Below are 27,266 nucleotides of genomic sequence, written 5' to 3' on the forward strand. Positions count from 1 at the left end.
GAATAAGCAAGACAGTTCTCTAAGAACAAACTCTACCCGGCAAGTAGATACACACATGGTGTTACCGCAAACCAAATATACATTAGGACGAGTTACTTGTCCTAACTTGAGATAAGACGAGTCCTAACTCTTTGTGAAATCGACGGCAGGTCCAAATGTTATAGTGCTTAACACTTCTCCGCTAAGCAAAAACAAGAAGGATACCACTCACAAGTAGTACTTGTGACATAGTATTTTCGCCAGTAACCCTGTTTTCGCGTAAGCAAAATTGTTCTTAAGCAGAACTATGATATTGGTCTAAAATACAGCATAAGTTATGTTGATACTGTCACGACAATGAGAAACTACTCAGGTTTTAATACACAAGATAAATTATAATACATCTAGCCTCAAAATAGAGGGGGGGGGGGGGAAATTGATAAGAACTTTACCGCCAGTAATATTTCTCATGGTGATACTGCCTTTTTGACTTTTTGATTCACTCTTTTGTTTTTAGGGTGGGGCAGGATTGAGTTTTTATTTGTTTTATATATAATATTTACGAGAAACAGCCTCACATCACAAGGCCTGATGGCACTTCAAGGTGAGGGCTACACTTAAAGACACTGGACAGTATTGGTAAGTGTTGAAGACCAGGGCCCAATTTCATAGAGCTGCTAAGCACAACAATTTGCTTAGCATGAAATTTCTTCCTTGATGAAAACAGAATTACCAACCAAATTTCAACGTGATTTTCAGGATGAGCAAACAACAGCTGAACACCAGTAACGAGGAATATACAACAAATTGAAATTTGGTTGGTAATCCTGTTTTTACCAAGGAAGAAATATCATGCTTAGCAAATTTGTGTGCTTAGCAGCTCTATGAAATTGGGCCCAGTCTTCTCACTTGCTGTATCTCAACATATGCATGAAATAACAAACCTGTGAACATTTGAAGTCAATAGTGTCCAATGCCTTTAACTGATTTGGGCCGTTTCTAGGGCCACACACTGCCACCTACTCGTGGGGCTGAAACAGGGTTAGCGTCCTTCAAAATCTGTAAGAATGAATGCACAGGGTATGGGCATCAGTCACGCACAGGGACAATATGAATGCAATGCAGACTGTCGCAAACAGTCTACTGCGCATGCGTTTTACAAAGCAATTATCGAACTTCCACACCCACATTACACACACGCGAACATCGCTTACACATAAAAAGATGGTTGCACACTAACAAATTACCAGCCAAAACAGCATGTAACGTATACACATTTTCACTGGGTCCCTGCTAGTTTTTGCTTAGAACACAAAATTTAAGAGCATACTTTCCTGCCGCAGCAGCTCTACAACATTAGACTTGTTTTAGTCCTACCTGTAAGTACTCTCATTGCACCATGGACGGCGTCACCGTTTCCACTGGTGATTAAGTCCATCAGCTCCGTCAGAAGCTCCGGCCACGACTCTGGCCAATCCCATGATGCAATAGCAGAGATGGCGTACGCCACACTGGAGCAAACCTTACTGATTGACTCACGCAATCCCACTGGTAGCATCTTGCGGATTTCTGTCTTGGCCTACATATAATGTTTGACATGTTTCACGGAAACAATTACACTTCTGTCTGTACATTTTACAAAAAAGATACCCTGTCTTTTCAAAATGCTAACTACAGGGGCTAAAGTCAATTCATTCTTTCACTAGGAGTCTGGCTGTGAGATACAAACTTTTAGTTGCTAATATTGGTGAGAAGTTTCAGACTGTTATCTGAATTCATGCCTTATTATGTCTGCCTGGTGACAAAACATAGAACTGTTATTTTCATCAGATATAAAAAGGGCTGTGTTTTATCATATACTCTCTTTTAGTGCTGACGATATTGTTTTGAAAAGCTCCTAAAAGTCTGTATTCCATGGGCCGATTTCACAACTGCAAATCAATTGTAGTTGGTAAGTAAAGTGTGATGGCACAATAAAAATTACTATGGTAGGCCAATTACTGACAATTTTGTCTTGCGATGAATTGTATTGCTTTGTGAATTCGGCCCAGGGGCTACTGAAAGTTGGAAGAAAGAAAGTTGGCGACATGTCCCTTTAAGAAACAGAAAACAATTTAATATCCCTCAGGTGTTATTTGTTCAACTATCCATTGATTTCATGATAGCGAAATGAATAAAAACTTACACATTTTTCATTGAATGTTTGATTATCCATTTTCTGATTAATTATCTTGTATTTCATGGAAAACTACTACTTTTTACAACATTTGTTGAGGGCCCGTGTGAACCGTCGGCCTCTAGCTATTCAGCCATAAATTAAAAAACAACACTTATAATTGTTGTTACTACCATAAACTTAAAAGCAAAGTATGACGTCAATGCATAAGGTCTATTAGGCCATGGAGGATTAGGCCTGTACCGGTAGGCCTTCAAACTATAAAATTTCCAGTAATTTTCAGGATAGGCAAACAAAAGCTGAAAACCAGTATAAAGCAATTTGAAACAAATGGAAATTTGGTCATAGTTATACTGTTTTTATCAAGGAAGAAATTTCATGCTAAGCAAATTTTGTGTGCTTAGCAGCTCTATGAAAATAATGGGGCCTTGTGCGACACGAGAAGTGATTGCGCAATCTGAAGGGCGCCCTCTGTGGTTGTGCTGACGTCATATGAATTTCACACACGCGGTGCAAGCAGCTCGTCTGTCCTCCCAAAAGACAACAAAATTAATTCCCGATTTCAGCCAAAATACTGCTACAAAACGACAAAAGATAAACCCAGGATGGATCCTGACCAGAGCGAAGGTGCAGCCCTAGACAGCTGGGAAGAGCAGGCCGATCCTGGCCCAGGAAATCACGGTGATGCTTTAGACATTAATGAACAATTTTCTGCGTTGAATGTCAACGCGAAGCCCTTCGTTCCGAACGTGAATGCACCGGCATTTGTTCCCTCTTTTGGGACAATTTCACCCAAAACTGAACCCTGTAACAACAAAGACGACGGTAAGTGGTGATTTACGGATACACATATGCCAAGAATCGTCCAGAAAACCGGGTATTTTGTCGTGATTTTAACCGGAAGTGTTGGCTTTACGTCGTGACAGATGTGACTCCAAAATGAAATTTTATATTGTTGGTTGTTTTGTCATGTTTGTATTGTATTGTTTGCATAATTATTGGTGATTCATGTTGTGCTAGTCACATGGGGCCGTAGTCAAAGTGCCATGGTCTGATGGAGTTCCCATAAACAATAAGATGCTTGATGAATCATACATTAAAAAGCAGAGTGTCATGAATGTAAGAACATGATGGGGAAGGGCTTCTGACTGGAATAAACACGAGAACAAGGACTTTTTTGTGAGATTGTTGTAAAAAAAGCTGCATTCAATGCCTGCCTACTGACCATGCCTACATTATACATAGATTAACTCCTGTTCTGAACTGAATGGTGTTTTGGGGTGTTTCCATGCATCACAATAACAGAAACATGTACAATAATTTTAGTAAATGTGCGGGGCTGGTTCAGCAGAGTTAAATGGATTTCGGATAAAACTTTCCGTATGTCGCCACCACTTTTTCACTCTTTTTTACAACAAGGGATATCTCATTGAGGAAAATTAGATACTATATTATTTCATATTGAATGAAAAAGTGGTGGCGCCATATGGAAACTTTTCCTGGATTTCTGAGTAAATAAATAATTTGACAACAAACTCATTCAAGAGTCATTCTTCAACATGTTAGACTTGCTCAGACCTGCTCACCCAACATGCACACCACGGGAGACCAGACAACTCGTCCGTCGGACAACTCGTCCGTTCGGACAACTCGACGGTTCGGACAACTCGACGGTTCAGACAACTCAACGGTTCGGACAACTCGACGGATTATTTATATAACCGTCAGACAACTTGATTTGGGGTCAAGACAAGTCGACGGATTGCCGTGACAGGGGCTCAGCGGGGGCGGGAGGGGTGAATAGCGGCCGGGCGTTCTGATAGGAAAGGGAAGGCGACTGTCTGATAGAAAAGGGAAAAAAAATCAAGTTCATGGAAAGGCCTGTCAGAAAAATATTATTTAAAGTTGCCGCTGAAAGAGTGAGATGTAAGTTCTTCAAAAACTTAAGCTTGTTAGCATGTAGTTTTATTTTAGCAAAATGATGAAGTGAAGGTTGAGGATACTGCTGTGGACAAACAAAGGGATTTTCCTAACACTTGACAGCTTTTAAATGGATGTCAGACAACTCGTCAATCAGGCAACTCGTCCATCGGACAACTGGACTGTTCGGACAACTAGACTGTTCAACAGTTCAGACAACTCGTCTTTGAGACAACTCGCCAAGACAAATCGACGGTTGAACAGACCTCTGTTACTGACTTGTTTACACAAAATTTCAGTATCCTAAAAGTGACCTAACCCTAACCCACCCCCCATCCCGCCCTTTGGCGCCTTGGGGTTGAGGTCCCCGCCACGGCCATCTGTTGACTTGTCTTGGTCGTTAAGTCGAGTTGTCTGACAGTTGGGAAAAGCGTCAGTCGTGTTGTCCGACCAGTCAAGCTGTCTCAACCGTCGAGTTGTCTGACCGGTCGAGTTGTCTGACTGACAAGTTTTCTGACATCCATTTAAAAGCTGTAAAGTGTTACGAAAATCCCTTTGTTTGACAAAAGTATCCTCAACATGACTAATCACCAGAACTTGTATTTGATGCTCTTAACCACTCGGTAATGACACTCTACAGGTTTATATAATGAACAAGGGTGGCAGGAAATATTGTCCTCCCCCCCCCCCCCCAAATACAAAACATGTCTTGAACATGCGACCACCTTTTGGAAGTACATTTTTACTGGTTGGTTTGGTTGCATGATAAAGACAATCAAACAATTCCAAAAACTCAAGGTTATACTTTCCCTTTTATTAAATGACTACCTTTTTTTTGTTCTCTGCAGATGAACCTTCGGGAGAGGCGTCACCAGCGCAAGACTCTGGAATAGCAGGTATTCATTGTAAAACAAAAAATATTATTATTAAAAATAGAATATTTAATTAAGGAATCAATGTGTGGTGAAGAGGTTTTCAACACTTCTTGGTCAAAAAGTAAAATAAATGCAAAAATTATAATTGCTCAATGATTTCTTTCAACACAACACCCCTCCAGCTATGAAATGGTAAAGCCCTCCTTCGCCCTCGGGTAAACAATTCCTTATAAGGAAGGGAATGCTGTGCTCGTCGCGCGTATCGCGTGATGTGGCACAACTGTCTCAGCCGTTGCTTTCGGCCAACAGGCTGACTTGTAGCAGCAAATTTTTAAGTAATCTTTAAAAGCATCTAGATATGAAATTTGGCCCTGGCCTATTGTCAGCAGGCATGGTTGGAAATCATTACAATGATAACCCTAGAGTGTATTTTTGTTCATGTCAATGTAATCTGACCCCAAATAATTTCATTAATTTCGGTAATTCTGAAAATTTTGTGTATAGAAGTCGAAGAAGAGACCACACCCCAACCTCAAGAAGAGACGGACGAACAAGAGGAGTCTCCGAACAACAATCCAGAGGAGGTACAAGAAGAAGAAGGTGAGTCATCGTACTTCACACGTATTGTATTAATAATAATAATAATAATAATAATAATAATAATAATAATAATAATAATAACAATAATAATAATAATAATAATAATAATAATAATAATAATAATAATAATAATAAAGATTGGAGGAACAAACCACTTCATGGCCGGTTCTTGAGGTGTACTGAGGAAGTGGCCAGCAGCAAGTCATGGAATTGGTTAAAGAGTGGAGAACTAAAGAAGGAAACAGAGGGCTTGATTACTGCGGCGCAAGACCAGTCTCTAAGGACAAATGTAATGAAGGCAAGGATAGAGAAAGCAAACGTCTCTCCTATGTGTAGAATGTGCAATAAAGCAGAAGAGACTGTATTTCATATTGTTAGCGAATGCAGTAAGATGGCCCAGACGGAGTACAAAGGAAGACATGACAAGCTGGCCAAGGTGATTCACTGGGATCTGTGTAAGAAGTATGGTGTCAAAGTACTTGGCGAAATGGTACGACCATGTTCCGGAGAAAGTTGTAGAGAACGACCAGGTCAAGATCCTATGGGACTTTAACATTCAGACCGATCATGTAATACAACATAGGCGTCCGGATGTTGTGCTATTAGATAAGATGAAGAAGATGTGTCATCTCATTGACAGAGCGGTGCCAGGTGATATAAGGGTAGCTTCGAAGGAGATGGAAAAGATCGAGAAGTACCAGGACCTGGCCAGGGAGCTTCGTAAGATTTGGCAGGTAAAGGTAAAAGTAGTCCCCGTGGTGGTTGGAGCACTTGGCACCATTCCCAAAGCACTGGGGAAACATCTAGATGAAATAGGGACAAATGTGAGGGTAGATCTATTACAGAAGGCAGCGCTTTTGGGAACAGCGAGGATCCTGAGAAAGACCCTTGAGATCTAAGGCTACGGGACGTAGCCCAGCTCGAGGAGTTACCGGCACAAAGGAAAATGAGATCTTTCTTTTGCATGCTGTGATAAAATGAAATAATAATAATAATAATAATAATAATAATAATAATAATAATTTATTCATTTATAAGTTTCATAAAAAATATGTACAGATGCGCATTACAACAATACAAATATAAGCGATAGTTTGAAAAATATTTTAAAATGGAAATAACACTGGATATTACAAGAACAATAGTTAAAATCAAACCACAGAAATTATACGGCAAGAGGCCGGAAAAAAATCTAACAAAAAGCCTGGCGGAATAAGGGAGTTTTTAGCCATGTTTTGAAGGTACCTGTATTGTTGGCGATCCTGGTTGCATGTGGAAGGGCATTCCAAAGTTTAAGGGGCAACACACTCAAAAGTGCAATCTCCCGGAGTACTTTTAGTTTTACAGAGTGGGTGCCTGAGAATGGAAGTGTCATTACAAAACTACGAAGACAATATTTAGACAAAGACCTTTTAGTTTAAAAGATTACACAAATATGAACCCTTGTACTCTTTGACCCATTGAATATCATCCATGTGGTTTTGAAGGATAGATAAACTGTGTGAGCCTGCAGTATGATGTCATTTGGTGAATGCATTCATACACAGTGCATATTCAACCCTCCCACTGTCTGACCATTTCCCTTTTTTTTTATCATGTTGAATTTAATTATAAATATTATGGCCTGCGTGTAATTCCAGGCGTGGATTCGCAGTTAAGATCAACCTTAAAGGAACATGTTGCCTTGGTTTCGGTCGCGTTGGTCTTTGAAAAGCGTTTGTAACCATTTGTTATAAAATGCATACGGTTAAAAAAAATATTTTAAAAGTAGAATATAACAATCCACACATTGTTTTTCTTTTACTTTGCGAACTAACGCGGTCGGACATTTATGGACATGACCGACCATGTTTGGCGACGAGGTAAAAGGAAAACCATGCAATTTCGAGTGATACTTGTGTGGATCATTATATTCTACTTTCAAAATATCTTTCTAATCAATATGCATTTTATAACAAACGGTTACAAACGCTTGTCAAAGACCAACTCGACCGATCCAAGGCAACGTGTCCCTTTAACTCTGAAATCAGCCCCTGACGTAGTAGTTAACATTTTCCTCTGTCATTTGCAGACAGTGGACCTTCCAGTGAAAAAGAGGCAGGTGGAGCGGTTAAATTAGTAGTGGTCGCACCGCCCCCACAGAAAAGCAAGTATAAACAGGTGCAGCAGGAGGAGGAGGAAGAAGAAGACAAAAACCCCAGGGAGCATGTCAATGTCATATTCATCGGCCATGTTGGTAAGCATTGTTTTGTGTGTTGATATCATTCTTGATATATTTATCTGTACAGTCACAAGCGATAGACCGATCCATTAAGCTCCGCCCCAATGCGTATTGACCAATCACAACGCAACGAAGGTCCGACAAATACGGTCCGACAAATAAGGTCCGACATGTGTGCGCATATCTTGGCGCGCGCGGCAGAGTTGTGCAGAAAGGCAGAGCCTACTGGATCGGTCTATTTGGCCTTGGGCCACGATTTGTGGTTTAAATAAAAGTAAATAATAGTAATAATAACAATAATAAAAGTTCCTTTTTCATTCTTTCAACTGAAAACAAAAATAACTTGACAATTGTTATTGTTTAATTTACAGATGCTGGAAAATCTACTATTGGTGGTCACATTATGTGAGTATTGAGTACCTGTTTATGATATCTTTGCTAGTTCTTAAAGCCATTGGACCCTTTCGGTAAACAGTATTGTCTAAGGCCCACACTTTGTGTACCACAACTTCTATATAAAATAACAAACATGTGAAAATTTAGGCTCAACGGTCATCGGAGTCGGGAGAAAACAACGGAAAATCCCACCCTTGTTTCCGCGCTTTTCGCCGTGTCATGACATGTGTTTAAAATAAATCCGTAATTCTCGTTAACGAGAATTTATATTGTCAAAAAGTAAAGCATTCCATGGAATAATAAAGAGAAGTCTTTCACCATTGCCTTCTGTAAACCCCGTAAGTTATTTGTAAATCTGTGAACTTTTTTTTTTTTTTTCTGAACCGAAAGGGTCCAATGGCTTTAAAGGAGTGAACAAATTTGGTGAACACTTGAAGACTGGCTACAAATATTCTGTCAATGACATTGCATTTGGAAATGTCAATTGTCCAGGGATGAGAAATGGTTGATTTTATCTAAATAATTTTGCGTTGACCAAAAAGACAAGTTTACTAGAGCACAACTTGAACCGAAGGCTTCTGGATTAATGTGCTAACTTTTACCCCAGCCCCCCCCAAATTGAGTTTTTGACAAAATAGAAAGACTGTAACATTATGTCGAGATATATGTAGCTAAGTTGGTAGAGCTTGGCCAAGTTTATCTGGAGGTCACCGGTTCAACTTGTCAAGTGTGTTCTACCCAAAATCATTTAACAGTTACCAAGTCAGTTTCCCTTGTGGTTTATTACTTGACTTGTAACTGAAGTCAGACTGTTTATGTCTGCCTTGTGAAAAAAATGTAGCTGTTGTTTTCTCCTTGGATCTTCTTGTTCAGTGGAATTTAATAATAAGAATTTTTTCCCGATTTGAGTGGCATTTATTTTGATGATTATAATTTTCCAATCGCTTGATTTCTTACCCCAGGTTCCTTACTGGACAAGTCGACAAGAGAACTCTGGAGAAATATGAACGAGAGGCCAAAGAGAAGAACAGAGAAAGTTGGTAAGTGAAACACTTTCATGATAAACTCTGACTCTGTTTTTGATCAGCAGAGTGTGGGTTCGAGCCCCGGTCGTGACACTTGTGTTCTTAACACGTGTGTTCGTGAGCAAAGCACTACACCATTATTGCTGCGACCTTTGGATCCTTTTAAAGACTCTGGACACTTTTGGTAATTGTTAAGGGCCAGTCTTTTCACTTGATGTATCTCAACATAAACATAAAATAACAAACCTGTGAAAATTTGAGGTCGACTGGTCGTCGGAGTTGCGAGGTAACTATGAAATAAAACACACCTTTGTTACACGAAGTTGCTTTCAGATGCTTGATTTGGTGACCTCAAATTCTAAATCTGAGGTCTCAAAATAAAATTCATCGAAAACTACGTCACTTCAGAGGGAGCCTCTTCTCACAATGTTTTATACTATCAACCTCTCCCCATTACTCGTTACCAAGTGAAGTTTTATGCTAATAAATATTTTGATTAATTACCACTAGTGTCCACTGCCTTTAAGTTTCTTTATTATCCAGGGTCACCATTAAGTCCCTGATCAATGCATGAAATATGTGTCAATGTAAAGACACGGGACACCTTTGGTAATTGTCAATGACTAGTATTCTCACTTGGTGTATTCCAATGTGCATAAAATAACAAACCTATACAAATTTGAACTGAACTCGTCATCGAAGCTGAACAAAACTAATGAACAAAAGGAACCTTGTTGCACAAATTTGTGTGATTTCAGATGCCTATTAAAATGCTTTGGTCCTGAAGTCTTTCAATATTTGAGTGAGATATTACCTAAAAACTATGTTTCTACAGAGGTAGTCGTTTCTCATAATGTTTTATACCATCAACAGCTCTCCATTGCTCATTACCAAGTAAATTTTTATGCTTACAACCTTTTTTAGTAATTACCATTAGTGTCCGGTGCCTTTAAGTCCTTGTCTATACATGATGTCAATGAAATATAGATGTTAAGAGAGAGTATGTTCTTCTGATCAGAAACCTGTCGTGGACAAACCAACTAACAAATTAACGGCGAAACACAAAAAACAAGGGCAAGACTGACAAGACGGACAATGACATTACAAAATCTTTTCCTGGTAGTGAGACAGGATTCCTTGGTTCCTACCAAGTTTTGTTCAATACATGAAATGTATGTCAATAGATGTTAAAACGGTGTGTGTTTCTGATCAGGTACCTGTCGTGGGCGCTGGATACCAACTCAGAGGAAAGGGAGAAGGGCAAGACGGTAGAGGTCGGCCGAGCCAACTTTGAGACGGAAAAAAAACATTTCACAATCCTAGACGCCCCCGGCCATCGGAGCTTTGTGCCTAACATGATCTGTGGGGCTGCCCAGGCAGACTTGGCTGTATTGGTAAGATCAAGCTTCTTCTATTTGGTTAAAGGATTTGGGTATCTTTGGGTCCATAGATTTAGATTAAACCCTTTAAATTATGATCAACAAAATATCTAAATACTTCAATCTTTGAAAAAAAGTGTGCTCAAATTCCATACTACCGTGTGTCTCAAAAAAACCTATACACTTTTGAAATGACTGCAGAATAAAAAGTATATGATCCAAGAGGAGAAGGTTGAGGTATACGGATAGCGAATGGTCTCAACTTTCACATGACACCAAAAAGTCTGAAAGTGATTGATGTTATGGTAAACACTACTCACTTTTGTGAAGGGTTGAAAATTAGGCTGCGCAGGAGTTAGCCTTCCCTTTGTGAGAGGAAGTCCTTTGTAGCTTACAAAATTCAATCCAAGATTTCGGCTACTTCAGGTCAATGGGTAACGTGAAGAATAAGTCTAGCCAACATCTGTGACATTCCTGTTTTCAACAAGCCGTATTTGAATAATCAATTTACTTAATCCCCCCCATCTGGTCATTAAGAAAAAAAAACAATGAAATGTTCAACACATCTTACAATAACTGAAATGTGGGGTGAAGGTTTTTATTCAAAGTCACAGATGTGAAAAAAAACACAGATAGTAACATGTACCATCACACCACTGAGTCTACACAAGAACAACAATGCAATTCCTGTTCCCTCATGAATTAAAAAAAAAATGGTTTAATAAACCATAAAATTCACTCAGCAAACCCAAACTGATCGCATTTGAGCATGAATTTATCAAGGAAGGTTAATTCCTGCACGGCCTATTTTCATACCCTCCACAAAAGTGAGCAGTTCCACCCAGGCATGAATTATCTCCCTGACTTTTTGGTGTCGCGTTGAGACATTAAGCTATCCATACACATAAACATTTTGCCCCAGAGTTGTTTGTTTTTTGTTCGGCAGCCATTTCAAAAGTGTATATATCTTTTTTGAGACACCCGGTACTGTATATCTTTAGAGCAAAACGTACTTTGGTATTTAGTTTTAGTTTAGTTTTATTAGGCTTTACACTGGCATAAAAAGATAAGTCGATACATAAAGAAACAATGAATCAAAAAAGCTTTAAAAATACCAGGCCAGTGAGTGGCGAGGAGGAACAGGTGACCAGCACCTCTACAAAGCCGTCCTGCCGCAAAGAATGTCCCCTGAAACCCACCCCACAGTAAAAAACCACCCATCCCACTGTTAAAAAAAAAAACGTAATCATCATTTTGCCATATTCTTGAAATTGTTATATAATTAAACTGAAGCATCTGGAATGGTATTTTGGAAGGCACACCCCTCATGCACTATTCCACAAGCAGGTTACAACAAGCACGTCCACAAGCAGGTTGTGTGACAAGGGTGTTTTTTTCTTTCATAGTTATCTCTCAACTCCGATGACCAATCAAGCTCAAATTTTCAGAGCTTTGTTATTTTATGCATATGTTGAGGTACACCAAGTGGGAAGACTGGTCTTTGACAATTACCAATAGTGTCAACTGTCTTTAACTACCTCATTAATGTTCAAAGTCTTTCATTTTGAATTGCTAAAGCTCGCAGCCTAACTACTTTTTATACAGCATTTAGCCAGGCATATAGCATGAGCCCAAGTTCTGACTGTTAAAAAGACACTGGACACCTTTGGTAATTGTCAACGACCACTCTTCTCACTTGGTGTGTCTCGACATAATGCTTAAATAAACAAAACCGTGAAAATTTGAGCTCAATTGGTCGTTGAATTTGCGAGATAATAATGAAAGAAAAAACACCCTTTTCACGCATAGTTATGTGCTTCCAGATTCCTGATCAAAATCTAATTCTGAGGTCTTGAAAATCAACTTCGTGAAAAAAAATTCTTTCTCAAAAACTATGGCACTTCAGAGGGAGCCATTTCTCATAATGTTTTATACTATCGACCTCTCCCCATTACTCTTACCAAGTGAGGTTTTATGCTAATAATAATTCTTTTGAGTAGTTACCAATAGTGTCCACTGTGTTCAACTCAGTAATATCTTTCCTTTGTCACATTTTTAACACTTTCTTGTTGATTTCACTTTAAAATAGGTCATCTCTGCGAGGAAGGGTGAATTTGAGACGGGCTTTGAGAGGGGGGGTCAGACGCGAGAGCATGCCATGTTGGCCAAGACGGCCGGAGTCAAGCATCTGGTCGTTCTTATCAACAAAATGGATGACCATACTGTCAAGTGGTCCGAGGAGAGGTAGGCAAACTTTCAGAACTCTTCCTGGAAAAATTTGTGCATACTGCCACCATTTTTTTATTCGTTTTGAAAACAAATTAGTATCTACAATCAGCAAATGATATATTGTTGGGCCTTAATCATCCTCGGCCCAACAACTTGGCCGGCCTAGCGACATCGACCACATGTGGCGTGAGGCTGTAGGACGTGGACACAGGAGAACGGCACGACGGACCCTTGCTGTCTATGCGGTTGATTGATTGATTGAAATGAGATATTCCTTTTGGTACGTTCAGTATACATGGTACATGTACGACGTCCGTACGCTTGTGTTTTCCGGTTCCGTTCGTGCGCATGCGCGTATAGTCTTGGTGCATATTCGCTGGTTTTCCTTTCACACACAGCGCGGCCAACTCACCGACAGCGCCTGCATCGCCCGTAACAAGAAACGTCTTGCATCAAGACTAGCGCGGAGTCTCCGCTCACAACCGGTTATAAACACTGGTCATTATCAAAGGTTTAAACACCCCCATGTGACGCGCTCTCCACCAATAGGAATAGCGAAACTGTCTGAGGTATTTATGAATAAATAATAATTACTATTCTTTTTATCGTCTTGCAGGTACTCAGAGTGCAAAATGAAGCTGGTCCCATTCCTCAAGAAAGTCGGTTTTAATCCAAAGAAAGATATCTTCTTCATTCCTGTATCAGGAATCACAGGAGCTAACCTCAAGGAGCCTGCTGGTAGTATGTGTAGCTGGTACACGTAAGTACAACTCACTCCATACATGAAATAGCAGTATGACAAAACAGCAGTATGACGAAATGGCACATATAATAATAATAGTATCAAAGTCTTATATAGCGCATGTATCTACCAAACAAGGTACTCAAGGCGCTGAGTGTATACAAACTTTCAGAAAGATAGGTTATTGCAGTGATGAATTCTGAGACCCAATTATTTTTAGCCCCTTATAAGGGTATACAAGGTGCTAAGACGCATACAATAGACACAGCCAGGAACACCGGGGCGAACCCCTTCTCTTTTTGATAAGTGCACTGGGTTCTTTTACTTGTCTTATACAACACATGGGACCAACGGCTTTACGTCCCATCCGTAGGACGAAGCCGTGGTTAAGTGTCTTGCTTATTGTCACGGCTTGGGATTCGATCCCACAGTATGACGAAATAGTAGTATGACAAGCCTTCTTCTATTTCAAGTGGTATCCTTAGTTAATGATGTTATGACAGAATGGGGGACTTTTGGGAACGCAAGGTGGCAGCAGACTTACCAGGTCAGTCCTTTGTTCTCATTAATGTGCGCATGTTCAGATTTATGGCCCTTTTCAAAACTTCGGCTTTGGATTCGGCTCAAGCTAGCTTGGTCCTGCTGGTTGATTTGACAATTGCGCGTGCTTTGCGTATACGCGCTCAGGGCTTCAGACGAGAGACTGAGTCTCAAGCCGAATCCAAAGCTGAAGCCGTAGTTTCGAAAAGGGCCTCTGTAAACAATAGAAATTACCCCCGGTAAGTCTGCTGCCAAAGTCCCCTATGTCCTGTGTTCAAAAGTCTCCCTATGTCTCATGATCTCCCTGTCCCTCTATAGCCTGTTATTTCACACTTCGAGGCGCGTGAATAACGCCAGAGACCTGCCTCCAAACCGGCGTGTATTTTCGCCTTTGACCTATATTCATTTCACATAGAGATACGCAGTCAAATTCTATTGCGGACGTGACAGCAGTGACTGTTTAGGCATCTATGTCACTGCACGTTTATCCAATGATATCCTTGTATCCAATGGAATCACTGGATCTTGCGGATAAAGATAGGGGCCCAGTCTACCTGTCTCTAGCCTGTTTTTTAGGGGTCGCAGGTTTCCATTCATGAAAGTATTCTAAAATTTACCCAGTCAGTTTCCCCTTGTTGTTTATTACTAACACCTGGGGCCAATTTCATAGAGCTGCTTAAGTAAAAAATTTGCTTGAGCACGAAAATAGCTCGCTTATTTTACACATGTTACTGGCCAAAATTTCATGCCATATACATTGCTTATGACTAGTATTTAGCTGTTGGTTACTTAGCATAACAATTGAGTGGAGTCTTGGCCGGTATTCTAATTTTACTAAGCAATGAAGTTTTGTGCTTAAGCAGCTCTATGAAACTGGGCCCTGGTTCAGATAGGTACTCCAACGTCGCACCTAACCAAATAGACTAAGAGCGACTCTGGGTCGACCCAAATAAATTTTGGTTTCAGACAGACGAATATAACATAACATTTAAATTCGGTTTGGCTCATAACAAGATCGATGTCTGAAACCAGGGCGCTCCAGAGTCGTTCCAACCGGCTGCAACAGTGGATCTTTCGACTTCTATCGCGTCCAGTCGCTCCTAACTGTTTCAGACGTCAAACTTTTCATGTACTTAATTCAGAATTTGGTTCGGCGCGACTCTGGAGCGCCTGTCTGGAACGCGTTTAAGTTAGTTTGTTTTTTAACTGATTGCCAATCTCAGCTGACTGATGACCTTTTCATTGGTTTCCTTTTGATTCCAGTGGGCCAGCGTTTATTCCATATATCGATAAGCTACCTTCTCTTGGGCGAGAGTTAAACGGACCCCTCAGGATGCCCATCACAGACAGATACAAGGTATAGTAGCTTTAAATCACTGCTGCTGACTCATCTCTGTAGGGAAGCAGTTTTATCTTAAAGTGATGTTCTTTTATCTTATTACCCTGCTATTTTACTGCATTGTCATGTTTATGATTGCTTTTACACTTTCTATTTTGTGCGCTTTTTCATTTTATACAGATTTTTATTTTAATGATTTTCTTTAGTGGATCCGATGGATACTTTTTTAGTATTTGTATGTTTTACATGGTTTTTACTATTGTGATTGATTGCTTATAAATACATGTACATGTATCTTAATCTTTTATTGCTTTATATTTATCTCAATTTGTGGATCATTTTTTTTGACTGGTTAATGATTTCACTTTTCTTCCAGGTTAAATTTTATAGTTTTTCTTATTTTTATTGTCAAGTAGCGGGGAGCATTTATGCAGTGGATTCGTGTTTTATTATTGTACTAAAAGCTGTGTCCACAACTGTTGGCTACGGCTGTGGCTTCTGTATGACGCTAACGCACGATCCAGCCATAGCTGTAGCTGCCAGTTTGGGCCCAATTTCATAGAGCTGCTCAAAGGCAGTGGACACTATTGGTAATTACTCAAAATAATTATTGGCATAAAACCTTTCTTGGTGACGAGTAATGGTTTTGATGGTACAAAACATTGTGAGAAACGGTTCCCTCTGAAGTGCCATAGTTTTAGAGAAAGAAGTAATTTTCCAGACCAATTTTCGAGACCTCAGATTTAGAACTTGAGGTCTCGAAATCCACCATCTAAACGCACACAACTTCGTGTGACAAGGGTTACTCGTAATCAAGAAAGGTTTTATGATAATTATTATTTTGAGTAATTACCAATAGTGTCCACTGCCTTTAATTCCTTTGTTTTCCTTATTAGTTTAGGTAGGGTTAGTGTTTTAGACAAAACCTAAGTTGTCATTATACTGATTGATTATGGTTTTTACCTTGCAGGATATGGGAACCATTTTACTGGGAAAAATCGAAGGAGGAAATATCTCCAAGGGAGACACTGTCTTAATGATGCCTAATAAGGTAAGACAAGAAAATAATACCTATTAAGGACAAACAAAATGTACACATAAAAATACCCATTGCGCTAGCTACAAGCCCGGCCATATCTCGTTTGGCCCCCCTGCCCCCTTTCAATGTTGTGTTGGTTTTGATTGTCAATCTTCTGCGATTCAGTTCCGATTGCCAGTCTCCTGCGTTACAGTCAACATTGAGCGGGGGGGGGGGGGGGGGGGGGGGGTGATTGTGGCCAGGATTGTGGACCAGTGATATATTCCAAACACAATGTTTATTGTCAGTGGGAAGTGGACAGGGAATGGTTCTATACATGTGCTATAACGTTTGGAATGGGTGCCCCAAGCATTTTGGCCGGGATTGTGGACCAGTGATATATTCCAAACACAATGATTCTTTGGAAACTCAAAGACAGATGAATTTCTGTTTCGTCCCAGTGTTTGTAGGATAACTGGTAAATGTCAATAGTATTTGTTTGTATCTATACATATATAAGAGTGCGCCAACAAGTTTTGGCTGGTAATGAACCGGGAGCGAGTCACAGGCTTAGCACAGGATTTGACCAAGGGACCACCAACAAATCCTGGGGAGAAATCCTGAGAAGGTTCCGGTCATTGCATATTTTAACATCATTTTAAAAATTGACATCTTTTTTAAAACATCATTTTTAAGTTGTTCCATTCGGTGCAAAAAAATAATTTGTGCACTTGGTTTTATAGACCTGTGATTCTGCATTTGCTTACTTTCATAAACTTGATTCCTGTCATTACATATTTAACCATGTACCGTCATTTATCATTTTACTGTGTGTTTTTTTAGTTGTTCCATTCGGTTTTATAGACCTGTGATTTTGCATATGCTCAGTTTTAAAACCTGTGATTTAAATGTGTTATTTATTGTTTACTGTATCATATTTTGCTCATGATTATACATTTTGCATGAATTATTGAACCCCTTGCACCAACGTCACACCTTGCTACCGCTAGCCACACTTGCCATTTTAGAAGTCAAATTTCACGTGAAAGTTGATGGAACTGCGTAAATTTGGCCGCGCCCAAAATGCGAACAACACTCTACAGCGCACAGGGGCGTTGACTCCCAAAATGACACTACCAAGATTATTGTGTGATGATGATGTTGGGTGTATTGGGGTCAGTACAAATGAACTGAATTTAATGGAGTTTGTGAATTGTTGTTGCGTAAAACTTTACTATGAATTTGAATCGACTTGAATTGTATTGCCTTATTGTTGTTGATGCTGTTTTTTCACAGGTCACGAGTGAGAAGAAATTCTCAATTATATTTTGAAAATGTGCTTCTTTTTTTATCAAATGAATGTTTTTGTTAGGTTTCGATGACACTGACCTAATCAGTGCAATTATTTAGTGAATTCTAATAAGAGATGTTAAATTTGCATCGGGGATAAAGAATATTAATTGTTTTTTACCCATACACCGATGTTTGTTAGCACTGTATACTCAGTACTTTCCCGAGTGCTGTGAAAAAAATATCACAGGCATGTTACTCGGGTGGGATTCGAACCCAAGACCCTTGCAATTCTAGAGCAGTGTCTTACCAACTAGACTACCGAGGCTGCCCGGCAGCCAGAGGCAGTTCGAATCCTATGTTTCGGCAGCGGGTACTGCACTGGTAATAAGAGACGTTAAATTTGCATCGGGGATAAAGGATATTATGAATTCTAGTCATAATTATCAACTCTTAGGTATAGTTTTAAGGTTATTACGTTTCTGGTACTTTGGTCTTGTATTTGGAAGGTAGTTTTTTGTATTTTGTATTTTCGTATTATGAGTGAAGGGCACCTCCTACATGTAAGAGGGAAATGTAAATTTGTACTGGAAGGTTTCAAAGGGCACCAAGGCAATGACCAAGAGCATAGAGGCAATTGCCTCTGTAGCCTCTATGAATTTATGTGGCCTAGTAGTAGTATGTAAAACCATAATTATTTTATTAATTTTATGGCTTATGTTAATGTTTAACTTAGTGAAAGTTTGAGTTTCTTGATGTCAATTTCACATTCATTATTATTTGATCAAAGTGTATTTAAAAAGAAGTGTAGTCAAGTTTAGATCTTGGTGTACTGTCACTAATTTAATATTCCTATATTTTTTTCCCCAGACAAATGTGGAAATTCTGCAAATTTTATCCGATGAGGATGATACGACAGAAGCAGGGGCTGGAGAGAATGTCAAATTAAAAGTCAGGGGCGTCGAGGAGGAGGTATATTGAAAGGAATTTTTCTTTACTTAGACCAAGATCTCCTCAATACTAATATGTATTAACAATAACAGTGGCTTCTTATGTATAGTGCTCATCTGCCACTAAGCATCACTCATGCTACTTAAAACATAGTTACCCCCTGTCTTTGAGCCATTTTGTTCATTCTTTAAACCATCTAAGGATTGTAGACTGCAGGCTCAAATAAAAAAAAACTTCAAATATGTTCATTATCTTGTTTCAGTGTTGTGGGTGTTTAGTCGCCAACTAGTAGAGGGTAATAAAGACTCACTAGCCAAACAGACTAGTAAGGATTCATGTTATAAATTCTCTGCTTTGGATGAATTTATTTTACTAGACGTGCCTCGCAGAAGGGCACTCAAAAAAAAAGTATAGGTATATTTTGTTGCATTATATCATTTCTACTATGCATAAACACCAACAATTTTGCCATCAGCACACATGTTGAAAAACCCATATTTCCTTTTTGTTTCTTCTTTAAAACATTCCAAACTTATCAATGACCTTTATGACCTTGTTTTTTCTTTCAGGATGTATCCCCTGGCTTTGTCCTCTGTGAAATCAACAGCCCCTGTCACACATGTAAGGTCTTTGACGCACAGGTACGAACGCACATTGTTAACAACTCATTTACTTTTATGCTAGGCTAAGTTATTATAATTTGTGTTTTTTCAAGGATAATAAGTACAGCGTTTTGTCAATTTTGTAAAAGGCTCTCTATAAATTTGATGGCAATAGATTGATTGTGATGACATGTGACAACATTCCATTTCCCTTTGCCTAAAACCTCCTTCATACTTCCTGCAAATGGCAATGCGATACAAATGTTGAGAATTTTCGCAAACAAATAATACGGAAGAAGTGAGATGTGCATACCTTCTGTGAAATATTTGCTACGAAAAATGGAGCTGTGACCTCAACATATATCGCATTCGTAGGAAGTAGAAACCGGGCTTTATTCTGCCATTTACCGTGTGAACCTATTATCACTTGTGTAGGGAAAAACTATTAAAAATTAGTGTCAGAAAACCCTTGAAAACCCTACATATTGTTCCTGAAATTGACTGAAGGGCTGAAATTGTTGTCTGTCTTTTACCTTTTTTGCACAGATTGTGATCATTGAACACAAGTCTATTATTTGTGCTGGTTACGGTGCAGTGCTACACATCCACACCGCTGTAGAGGAAGTCCAAATAACGGTGAGTTGTCACCTGCCACTAAAGGATAAGAGCACCGAATTCAAGCTCTGGTGCTTCTGTTCAGCAGAGTGTGGGTTCGAATCCCGGTCATGACACTTGTGTCCCTATGAGCAAGACACTTAACTATATTTGCTTCTCTCCACCCAGGGGTAAATGGGTACCTGTGAGGGCAGAGATGGTTCTTGTGATTGATTTAGCCTAGTAACGCATATTAATGTTGCGCAGGCTGCATACTCCCCAGGAAGTTGAGATGGTTTAAGGAGTGGTTTAAGGCCCAGTGACCAGGGGTAATAATGTGAAGCGCTTTGGGACGCCCTCCGGGTGTGAAAAGCGCTATATAAAAACGGGTTACTATTATTATTAAAGGTGTACCTGCTGAATGGTTTAAAGGCATTGGACACTATTGGTAGTTACTCAAAATAATTGTTAGCATAAAAAACCTACTTAGGAACAAGTAATGGGGAGAGGTTGATAGTATAAAACATTGTGAGAAACGACTCTCTCTGAAGTAACATAGTTTTTAAGAAGAAAGTAATTTTCCACTAAAATATTTGAATTTGATTTCGAGACCTCAGATATAGATTTTGGGGTCCCGAAATCAAGCATCTGAAAGCACACACAACTTGTGGGACAAGGGTGTTTTTTCTTCCATTTTTATCTCGCAACTTCAACTACCAATTGAGCTAAAATTTTCACAGGTTTGTTATTTTATGCATATGTTGTAATACACCAAGTGAGAAGACTGCCATCGATTTCACCAAACTCTTCCTAACTTAAGACTAATCTTAGGACTTGGGAAGAGTCCCAACCCTGCACTGTAGCATGCAGACCTTAAGATTAATCCTAAGTGAGGAAGAGTTACTCGTCCTAACTCGAGATAAGACGAGTCCTAACTCTTTGTGAAATCGATGGCTGGTCTTTGACAATTACCAGAGGTGTCTAGTGTCCTTTATAGATTTTAATTGCATTTTTAGCCTGCTTTATGATTAGTATAATACCATTTCGTATTTTAGATCAGATTGCATTTTTAATATTTCAGTATTTCACTTTACTCAGTTACATGTTGAATTTTCACTCCTTTTGTTGGAAATCATTTTTTTAATTAAAATTTGTCCATACAATTGTATCTGCTTGTGCATTTTGTATCATTATTAATGGAAGTAAGTGTCTTGTTTTTTCTCTCTCAGACCCTAATCGCCACGGTGGACAAGAAGACAGGGGAACGCAGCAAGACTCGGCCGCGTTACATCAAGCAAGACCAGATCGCTCTGGCTCGATTTGAATGTGCGGGAGTGCTGTGCATGGAGACTTTTAGTGACTTCCAGCAGATGGGACGTTTTACTCTCAGAGACGAAGGTAAGAAAATAATTTGATGTTGTACATCATCTGCTCTCAGACACAGTCAAAGAGACTGAAGCCGTGTTATTTCTTTAGGTATTATTATACAAATAATGAATGTTTATGAGTGCAATGGTGCGAATATATTCATGGGTTGAAAGATGGAATGTTCTATTCAACGAGCCTACTTGAATGGAACATTTCATCTTTCAACGAATGAACATAATTTGCACTATTGCAAGAGTGAAAAACATTCATTATTTGTTTTATATAACATCCAAGTAGATCATTGTCATTTGGAGGATATACAACTTTCAAAATAAACAAAGCGTAGGCCTACAATTTCTAATTGTGAAATTACACCCGTTTCTTTTGGGTCGGCCTGTTTGACAATGTGCGCTCTGTACAGTTATTTTGAGACACACAGTTGCCAAATGCTAGTATGTGCCTTGCAGTACACTGCTGCGTTACCAAAGACACGCGCACGCAGTGATGATTTTTGCTCAGCGTGCAATAGTACTTTTCGGATGGAACGAAAAATGCACGCTGAGTGACGTAGCGTGCAATAGCACTTTTATTTGCTAACACGTGACGGACAATCCTCCAATCGAATGGCAAGGATCTGCTTGGGTGTTATATAATACTGATTGTTGTCATTATGATTTTGGGTCTCTACATTTTTGTACAGGATGTTTTGGTTTGACTGACGAAAAGTTTCTCCTTAATGTAAAGATTCATTAGTTGGTCAAATCCAATAACCTCATGTGTAAAATTTCACTCCTTCTGTAATTTTCCTTCTTTGTTAAGGGTTATGTTATGTTAAGTTGTCCTTTTAATCGACTTCATGCATGCTTTTGTAGGAGGGTAGTCACCAGTAAGCGAAGCTTGGGCGATATCGAATTATTTTATTCACGATATATCGCCGATAATATATCGCGATATTCGATATAATCGCGATTAATTAAATTTGACATCATCAGTCTTCAAACTCCCAGTGAAAGTTGTAGAAGAGACAGTCATAGCATAAGAGAGGTGTTCTAATGACCTATTCTTCTGGTTTTACTCAAAACCTATGGGGTGCAAGATGTCTCAGCTAGGAAATACATCGCGATATTGCGATACTAAATCGATATCGCGATATATCACAATATATCGATATTTCGATATTTCGATTAAACCAAATCGAACCAATATCGAAATCGTTTCCAAATTAATATCGCGATATTCGATAATATCGTGATATCGCCCAAGCTTAGTCACCAGTTTTACTGATTGTAAATATTTAAAACTCTGTCCTTACTTTGGAGGGGTATAGTCATCATTTATTATTATTAATATATGTAAATTGTTTGAGTATTTTTGTATCCAACAGGAAAAACCATCGGTATTGGAAAAGTTTTGAAGCTCATCAACTGAAAGGAGTGTCATAGTGGCATGTTAAGCAGGGACTAGTTGACGCATACTAAGGTTGACGTTGATTATGGGTTTTATTGCATTTATTTAAAGGGAGACTACCGTCATGATCACAGCAGGCCTGTGACTTAAAGGCAGTGGACACTAGTGGTAATTACTCAAAATAATTTTTGCCATAAAAACTTACTTGGTAACAAGCAATGGGAAGCTGTTGATACATGTAGTATAACTGGCTCCCTCTGAACTGGCTCCCTCTGAAGTGACATATTTTTTTTCACGAATTTGATTTCGAAGCCTTTGAATTAGATTTTGAGGTCCCGAAATCAAGCATCTGAAAGAACATAACTTCATGTGACAAAGGTATTTTTTTGTCCATTATTATCTCGCCACTTTGACGACCAATTGAGCTCAAATTTTCACAGGTTTGTTATTTTATGCATATGTTGTGATACACCAAGTGAGAATACTGGTCTTCGACAATTGCCAATAGTGTCCAGTGTCTTTTAAGGCACTGGGGTGGTTTTCTCAACAAAGAAAAAGAGTTAGGACTAGTCTTATCTTGAGTTGGGACAAGACTTAGGACTAAACCCTTAAGTTTGAATATCTTCTAGGAATAGTCCTAATCTAACTCTTTGTCAAATTGACTCCTGTACTCTTTTGGTAATTACTCAAAATTTATATCATCATAAAAACTTACTTTGTAAGAGAAACGGAGAGCTGTTGATAGTTTAACAATACTTTGAGAAACGACTCCCTCTGAAGAAACAAAGTTTTTGAGAAAGAGGTAATTTCCCACTTGAATCTGAGAAAGACTTCAGGCCTGAAGCCTGTCTCAGGCATCTGAAAGCAAAAAAAATATTTGTGCAACAAGGTAGTTTTTTTTCTTTCATTGTGTTGTTGCAAATTCGATGACCAATTGTCGGATTGAGCCCAAATTTTCAAAGGTTTGTTATTTTATGCATATGTTGGGATACACCAATCGAGAATACTGGGGTCGGTTTCACAAAGAGTTAGAACCAGTCCTAACTTAGGACCAGTCCTAAGAGATGTCAAAAATGTATAGCTAGTCTTAAGTTAAGTCGAGATAAGACTAGTTTTAACTCTGGTCTTTAAAGGCAGTGGACACTATTGGTAATTACTCAAAATAATTTTTATCATAAAACCTTTCTTGATTACGAGTAATGGGGAGAGGTTGATAGTATAAAAACATTGTGAGAAACAGCTCCCTCTAAAGTGACATAGTTTTCGAGAAAGAAGTAATTTTCCACGAATTTGATTTCAAGACCTCAGATCTAGAATTTGAGGTCTCAAAATCAAGCATCTGAAAGCACACAACTTTGCGTGACCATGGTGCGGCAATGGTGTTTTCTTTCACTAATATCTCGCAACTTCGACGACCGATTGAGCTTATAAACTTTCACAGGTTTGTTATCTTATGCATATGTTGAGATACACCAACTGTGAAGGCTGGTCTTTGACAATTACCAATAGTGTCCAGTGTCTTTAACAAATACCAACTGTGTCCAGTTCCTTTAAAGGGCAGTGTGGTTATTATTCTTTGATGTGACCACCAGCCCGGTCTGGCCCACGTGCAGTTACTGGTTTATAGTCCATACTCCAATGTACACCCACAGTCCCGCGATGATCATGACGACAGTACACCCCTTTATTATGAATGGGGCTTTTCTGTTTTCCATTTTTGTTTTCTTATTTTATTTAAACAAGCAGAGCAAGAGTTTACCTTACCCCCATATACAAACAGAAACAGGCCCCATGAGATTCAAAGAATTGTCAAGTTGAATGTTTTAATTGGTTTAGCTTTTCACAGATTTTGTCAAATCATGCTACATCCGCTATGCCCGTCAGAAAGATACTCCTGGCGCATAGAAAAACAACTCTGCTTGTGAAAATACTACATTACATTGTATGAGTGAAGCAAAGCATTCACTTAAATAAGATAAATTCTTTCATTGTTGACAAAAGAACGATAAAGAGGGAAATTTAAGGATTTAGGAATCTGTCACCGAGAACTGGGTAACACTGGTAACCCTCATTTAAACACTAATGAGGATTTGTAAATGCGCTGCTGTAACAAAGTACTTCCAACTTCTCTGTGTACCACTCGCTCTGTTTGCATGTGCATTCAGATAAACTTAGTGCGACTTGTGTTGTAGCCACCGGTCTACTCACTGATGATTGTTCATTGGTTGGAATGTTAAATTACAAGTACTAAGTCGCAGTTGGACCTTGTGCAGCTACTAAACTATGGTTAACATGTCTTTTTTTTATTCCTAGGATAGTTAAGGAAATGCCTCAACCATCCTAAAAAGGAAAAAAACATCTACATGTACCATGTATTTCTGTTTATTTCTAGGATAGTTAAGGAAATGCCTCGACCATCCTATGAGGAAAACGCAGTTACCATGTATCCTGGTTCAATCCTGAGTTATCGCATAACTAGCATAACAACTAGCGTGTGCTTAACTTTGATTCCTTGCCATATGATGCAGACATGTAGAGAAACTTCTAGAGGATGTGACCTCTGACATCACTCGAAAACCATAACATGATTCGCGCGCATACCACCGGGTAAAACCTTTGAGGTTTGGCAGCCAGCTAGAAAGTGTATGCAATCTTACCATGACAACACGTCTTTTTGCCCAGCGAAACATGGCGTATACAGTGTTTTGTCAACAGAGGGCAGTTCGGATGTAAACATAGGTCACATTGTCTACATTTAGGTTTAAAAGATTGAAGAAAATACAATTTCATCTTCTTCTCTTCTTTAGTACAGAAGCGATGATTCTAAAGAACCAACTGTACTTTGTATTTTGACATTTTGCGGCAGCCATTTTATGCAAAAGTAAATTTTGGTTATTTTAGTTGCTGCCATCCTTTGCTTGTTTTTAAACAGTTAAAGATACGATAAAACATTATAAGAAAACATCTGCTTTTTAAAATCTTTCTTTGGAAATAGTCTGAAAGAAGTATTATTATCATAGGTCAGCCTTTCGACTCAATAAAATGTTCCTATTTTTTCCCCACGGTTAAGATAGTAATGCATGTTTAATAAACAGTAAATGTGTATTTAAGTTCTCTGATAAAGACTGTAAATTCTTGGAGTCCAACGTAAATGACTTGGTCTGTTGCCTTTTTAAATGAATTCAAGAGAGCCAATCAGGTTCCAACTACTTTTTCTTTATTCTGTTGCAGATATGACTGCAGTTCAGATAGAAATGAAGAGTGAACAAATATGTTTGTAGGGAGCCCCTTATAAAGGCAGTGGACACTATTGGAAATTACTCAAAATAATTATGAGCATAAAACTTTTCTTGGTAACGAGTAATGGGGAGAGGTTGATAGTATAATACATTGTGAGAAACGGCTCCATCTGAAGTGAAGTAGTTTTCGAGAAAGAAGTAATTTTCCACGAATTTGATTTCGAGACCTCAGATTTAGAATGTGAGGTCTCGAAATCAACCATCTGAAAGCACACAACTTCGTGTGACCAGGGTGTGTTTGCTTTCATTATTATCTCGCAACTTCGTCTACCGATTGAGCTCAAATTTTCACATGTTAGTTATTTTTTGAATATGTTGAGACACGCCAATAGTGTCCAGTGTCTTTAAGAAGTCTGGCTTTTTGACATTGATTATTTCAGTCACTCAAAATATAGGTTTGGTTCTCTCATGTTTGCATTTCCTCTTTTTCGGTGAATTGTAAATCTAAAGGGAGTAATTTTGGATGATTGTGCGCTGACCACTATAAAGGCTTTTGGCAATTTACACCCTAGTGAATTACACATTGATGTGTAGTCGACTGATGGCCTTAAGTATGCCAGTTTTATTCAGCTGTAAGAGATTTTCCCATAAGGGTTGTACGAAACCTTTCTACTCATTAACATTAGCCAGGAAGTTTGATAATCATACTTCACAGGTTGTATGGCGGATCGCTGAAACTCAGCACTGAACTGTCTGTGTACTTTAAGGATAATAACTGCTGTTTGGAAGCTCTATCATTCATTTAAGCCAATGGGGAATGGTCATAAAATAGGGAAGGCTAAATAAAGTAGAACAACTACATTGTGGCTTTGGAGGAATGACACCATTGTCAGACTTTAGCTGTTATTTTTGTGAATTTGTTATGAACAATATGTGTATCAGATATTTAACAGTATTCTTTAAGCGTGGCCTTTCTGTCAGTTGCAACAGTTTCAAGTATTTATCACTCAAATTTAATTTTGAGTAAAAATGAAAATGTTTTTTTTTAATTTCCAGTAGGATGTGCTCGGCCCCATTGGTCTCATTTAAGACCACTGGGATGGGGGTCCCTATTCTATGGAGTCCCAACAATCTCCAAAAGAGGTTTACTAAATGGAGACATCATGTTAACGACAATACAAGAAACTTACAAGTGATAATGATATGAAATGATAACTTAGTCGACTTACTCTTAGTCTTGATTCAAGACACTCCTTCCTTCTGTATTTGTAATACATCATCAACAGAGGGCTGTATCACTACATTAAACTGTAAAACAGTTGCAGTGTCATGAACCAAGACTAATTACTTTCCTGAAATAGGCAATATAGGCAGTG

The 27,266-nt window shown here is 38.8% G+C and overlaps 1 protein-coding gene across 2 annotated transcripts; it reads left to right on the forward strand.

The window, feature by feature from the left end:
- The first annotated feature begins 2,654 nt into the window (after positions 1-2,654).
- LOC117292901 (eukaryotic peptide chain release factor GTP-binding subunit ERF3A-like) lies at positions 2,655-22,868 on the forward strand. Of its 2 annotated transcripts, none has more exons than XM_033775078.1 (16): positions 2,655-2,980; positions 4,924-4,971; positions 5,455-5,550; positions 7,622-7,786; positions 8,143-8,176; positions 9,130-9,207; positions 10,406-10,586; positions 12,661-12,815; positions 13,417-13,560; positions 15,346-15,439; positions 16,392-16,472; positions 18,600-18,701; positions 19,250-19,321; positions 19,829-19,918; positions 21,106-21,274; positions 22,629-22,868. In XM_033775078.1, exons 1-16 carry the CDS (start codon positions 2,761-2,763, stop codon positions 22,670-22,672), a joined length of 1,773 nt encoding a protein of 590 aa, XP_033630969.1. In that variant the 5' UTR covers positions 2,655-2,760; the 3' UTR covers positions 22,673-22,868. The 2 variants fall into 2 exon arrangements, with proteins under 2 accessions (XP_033630969.1, XP_033630970.1); XM_033775079.1 differs by having other exon boundaries at positions 2,655-2,836.
- The last annotated feature ends 4,398 nt before the right edge of the window (positions 22,869-27,266 follow it).

This window comes from Asterias rubens, chromosome 7 (assembly GCF_902459465.1).
Source record: "Asterias rubens chromosome 7, eAstRub1.3, whole genome shotgun sequence".
NCBI lineage: Eukaryota > Metazoa > Echinodermata > Asteroidea > Forcipulatida > Asteriidae > Asterias > Asterias rubens.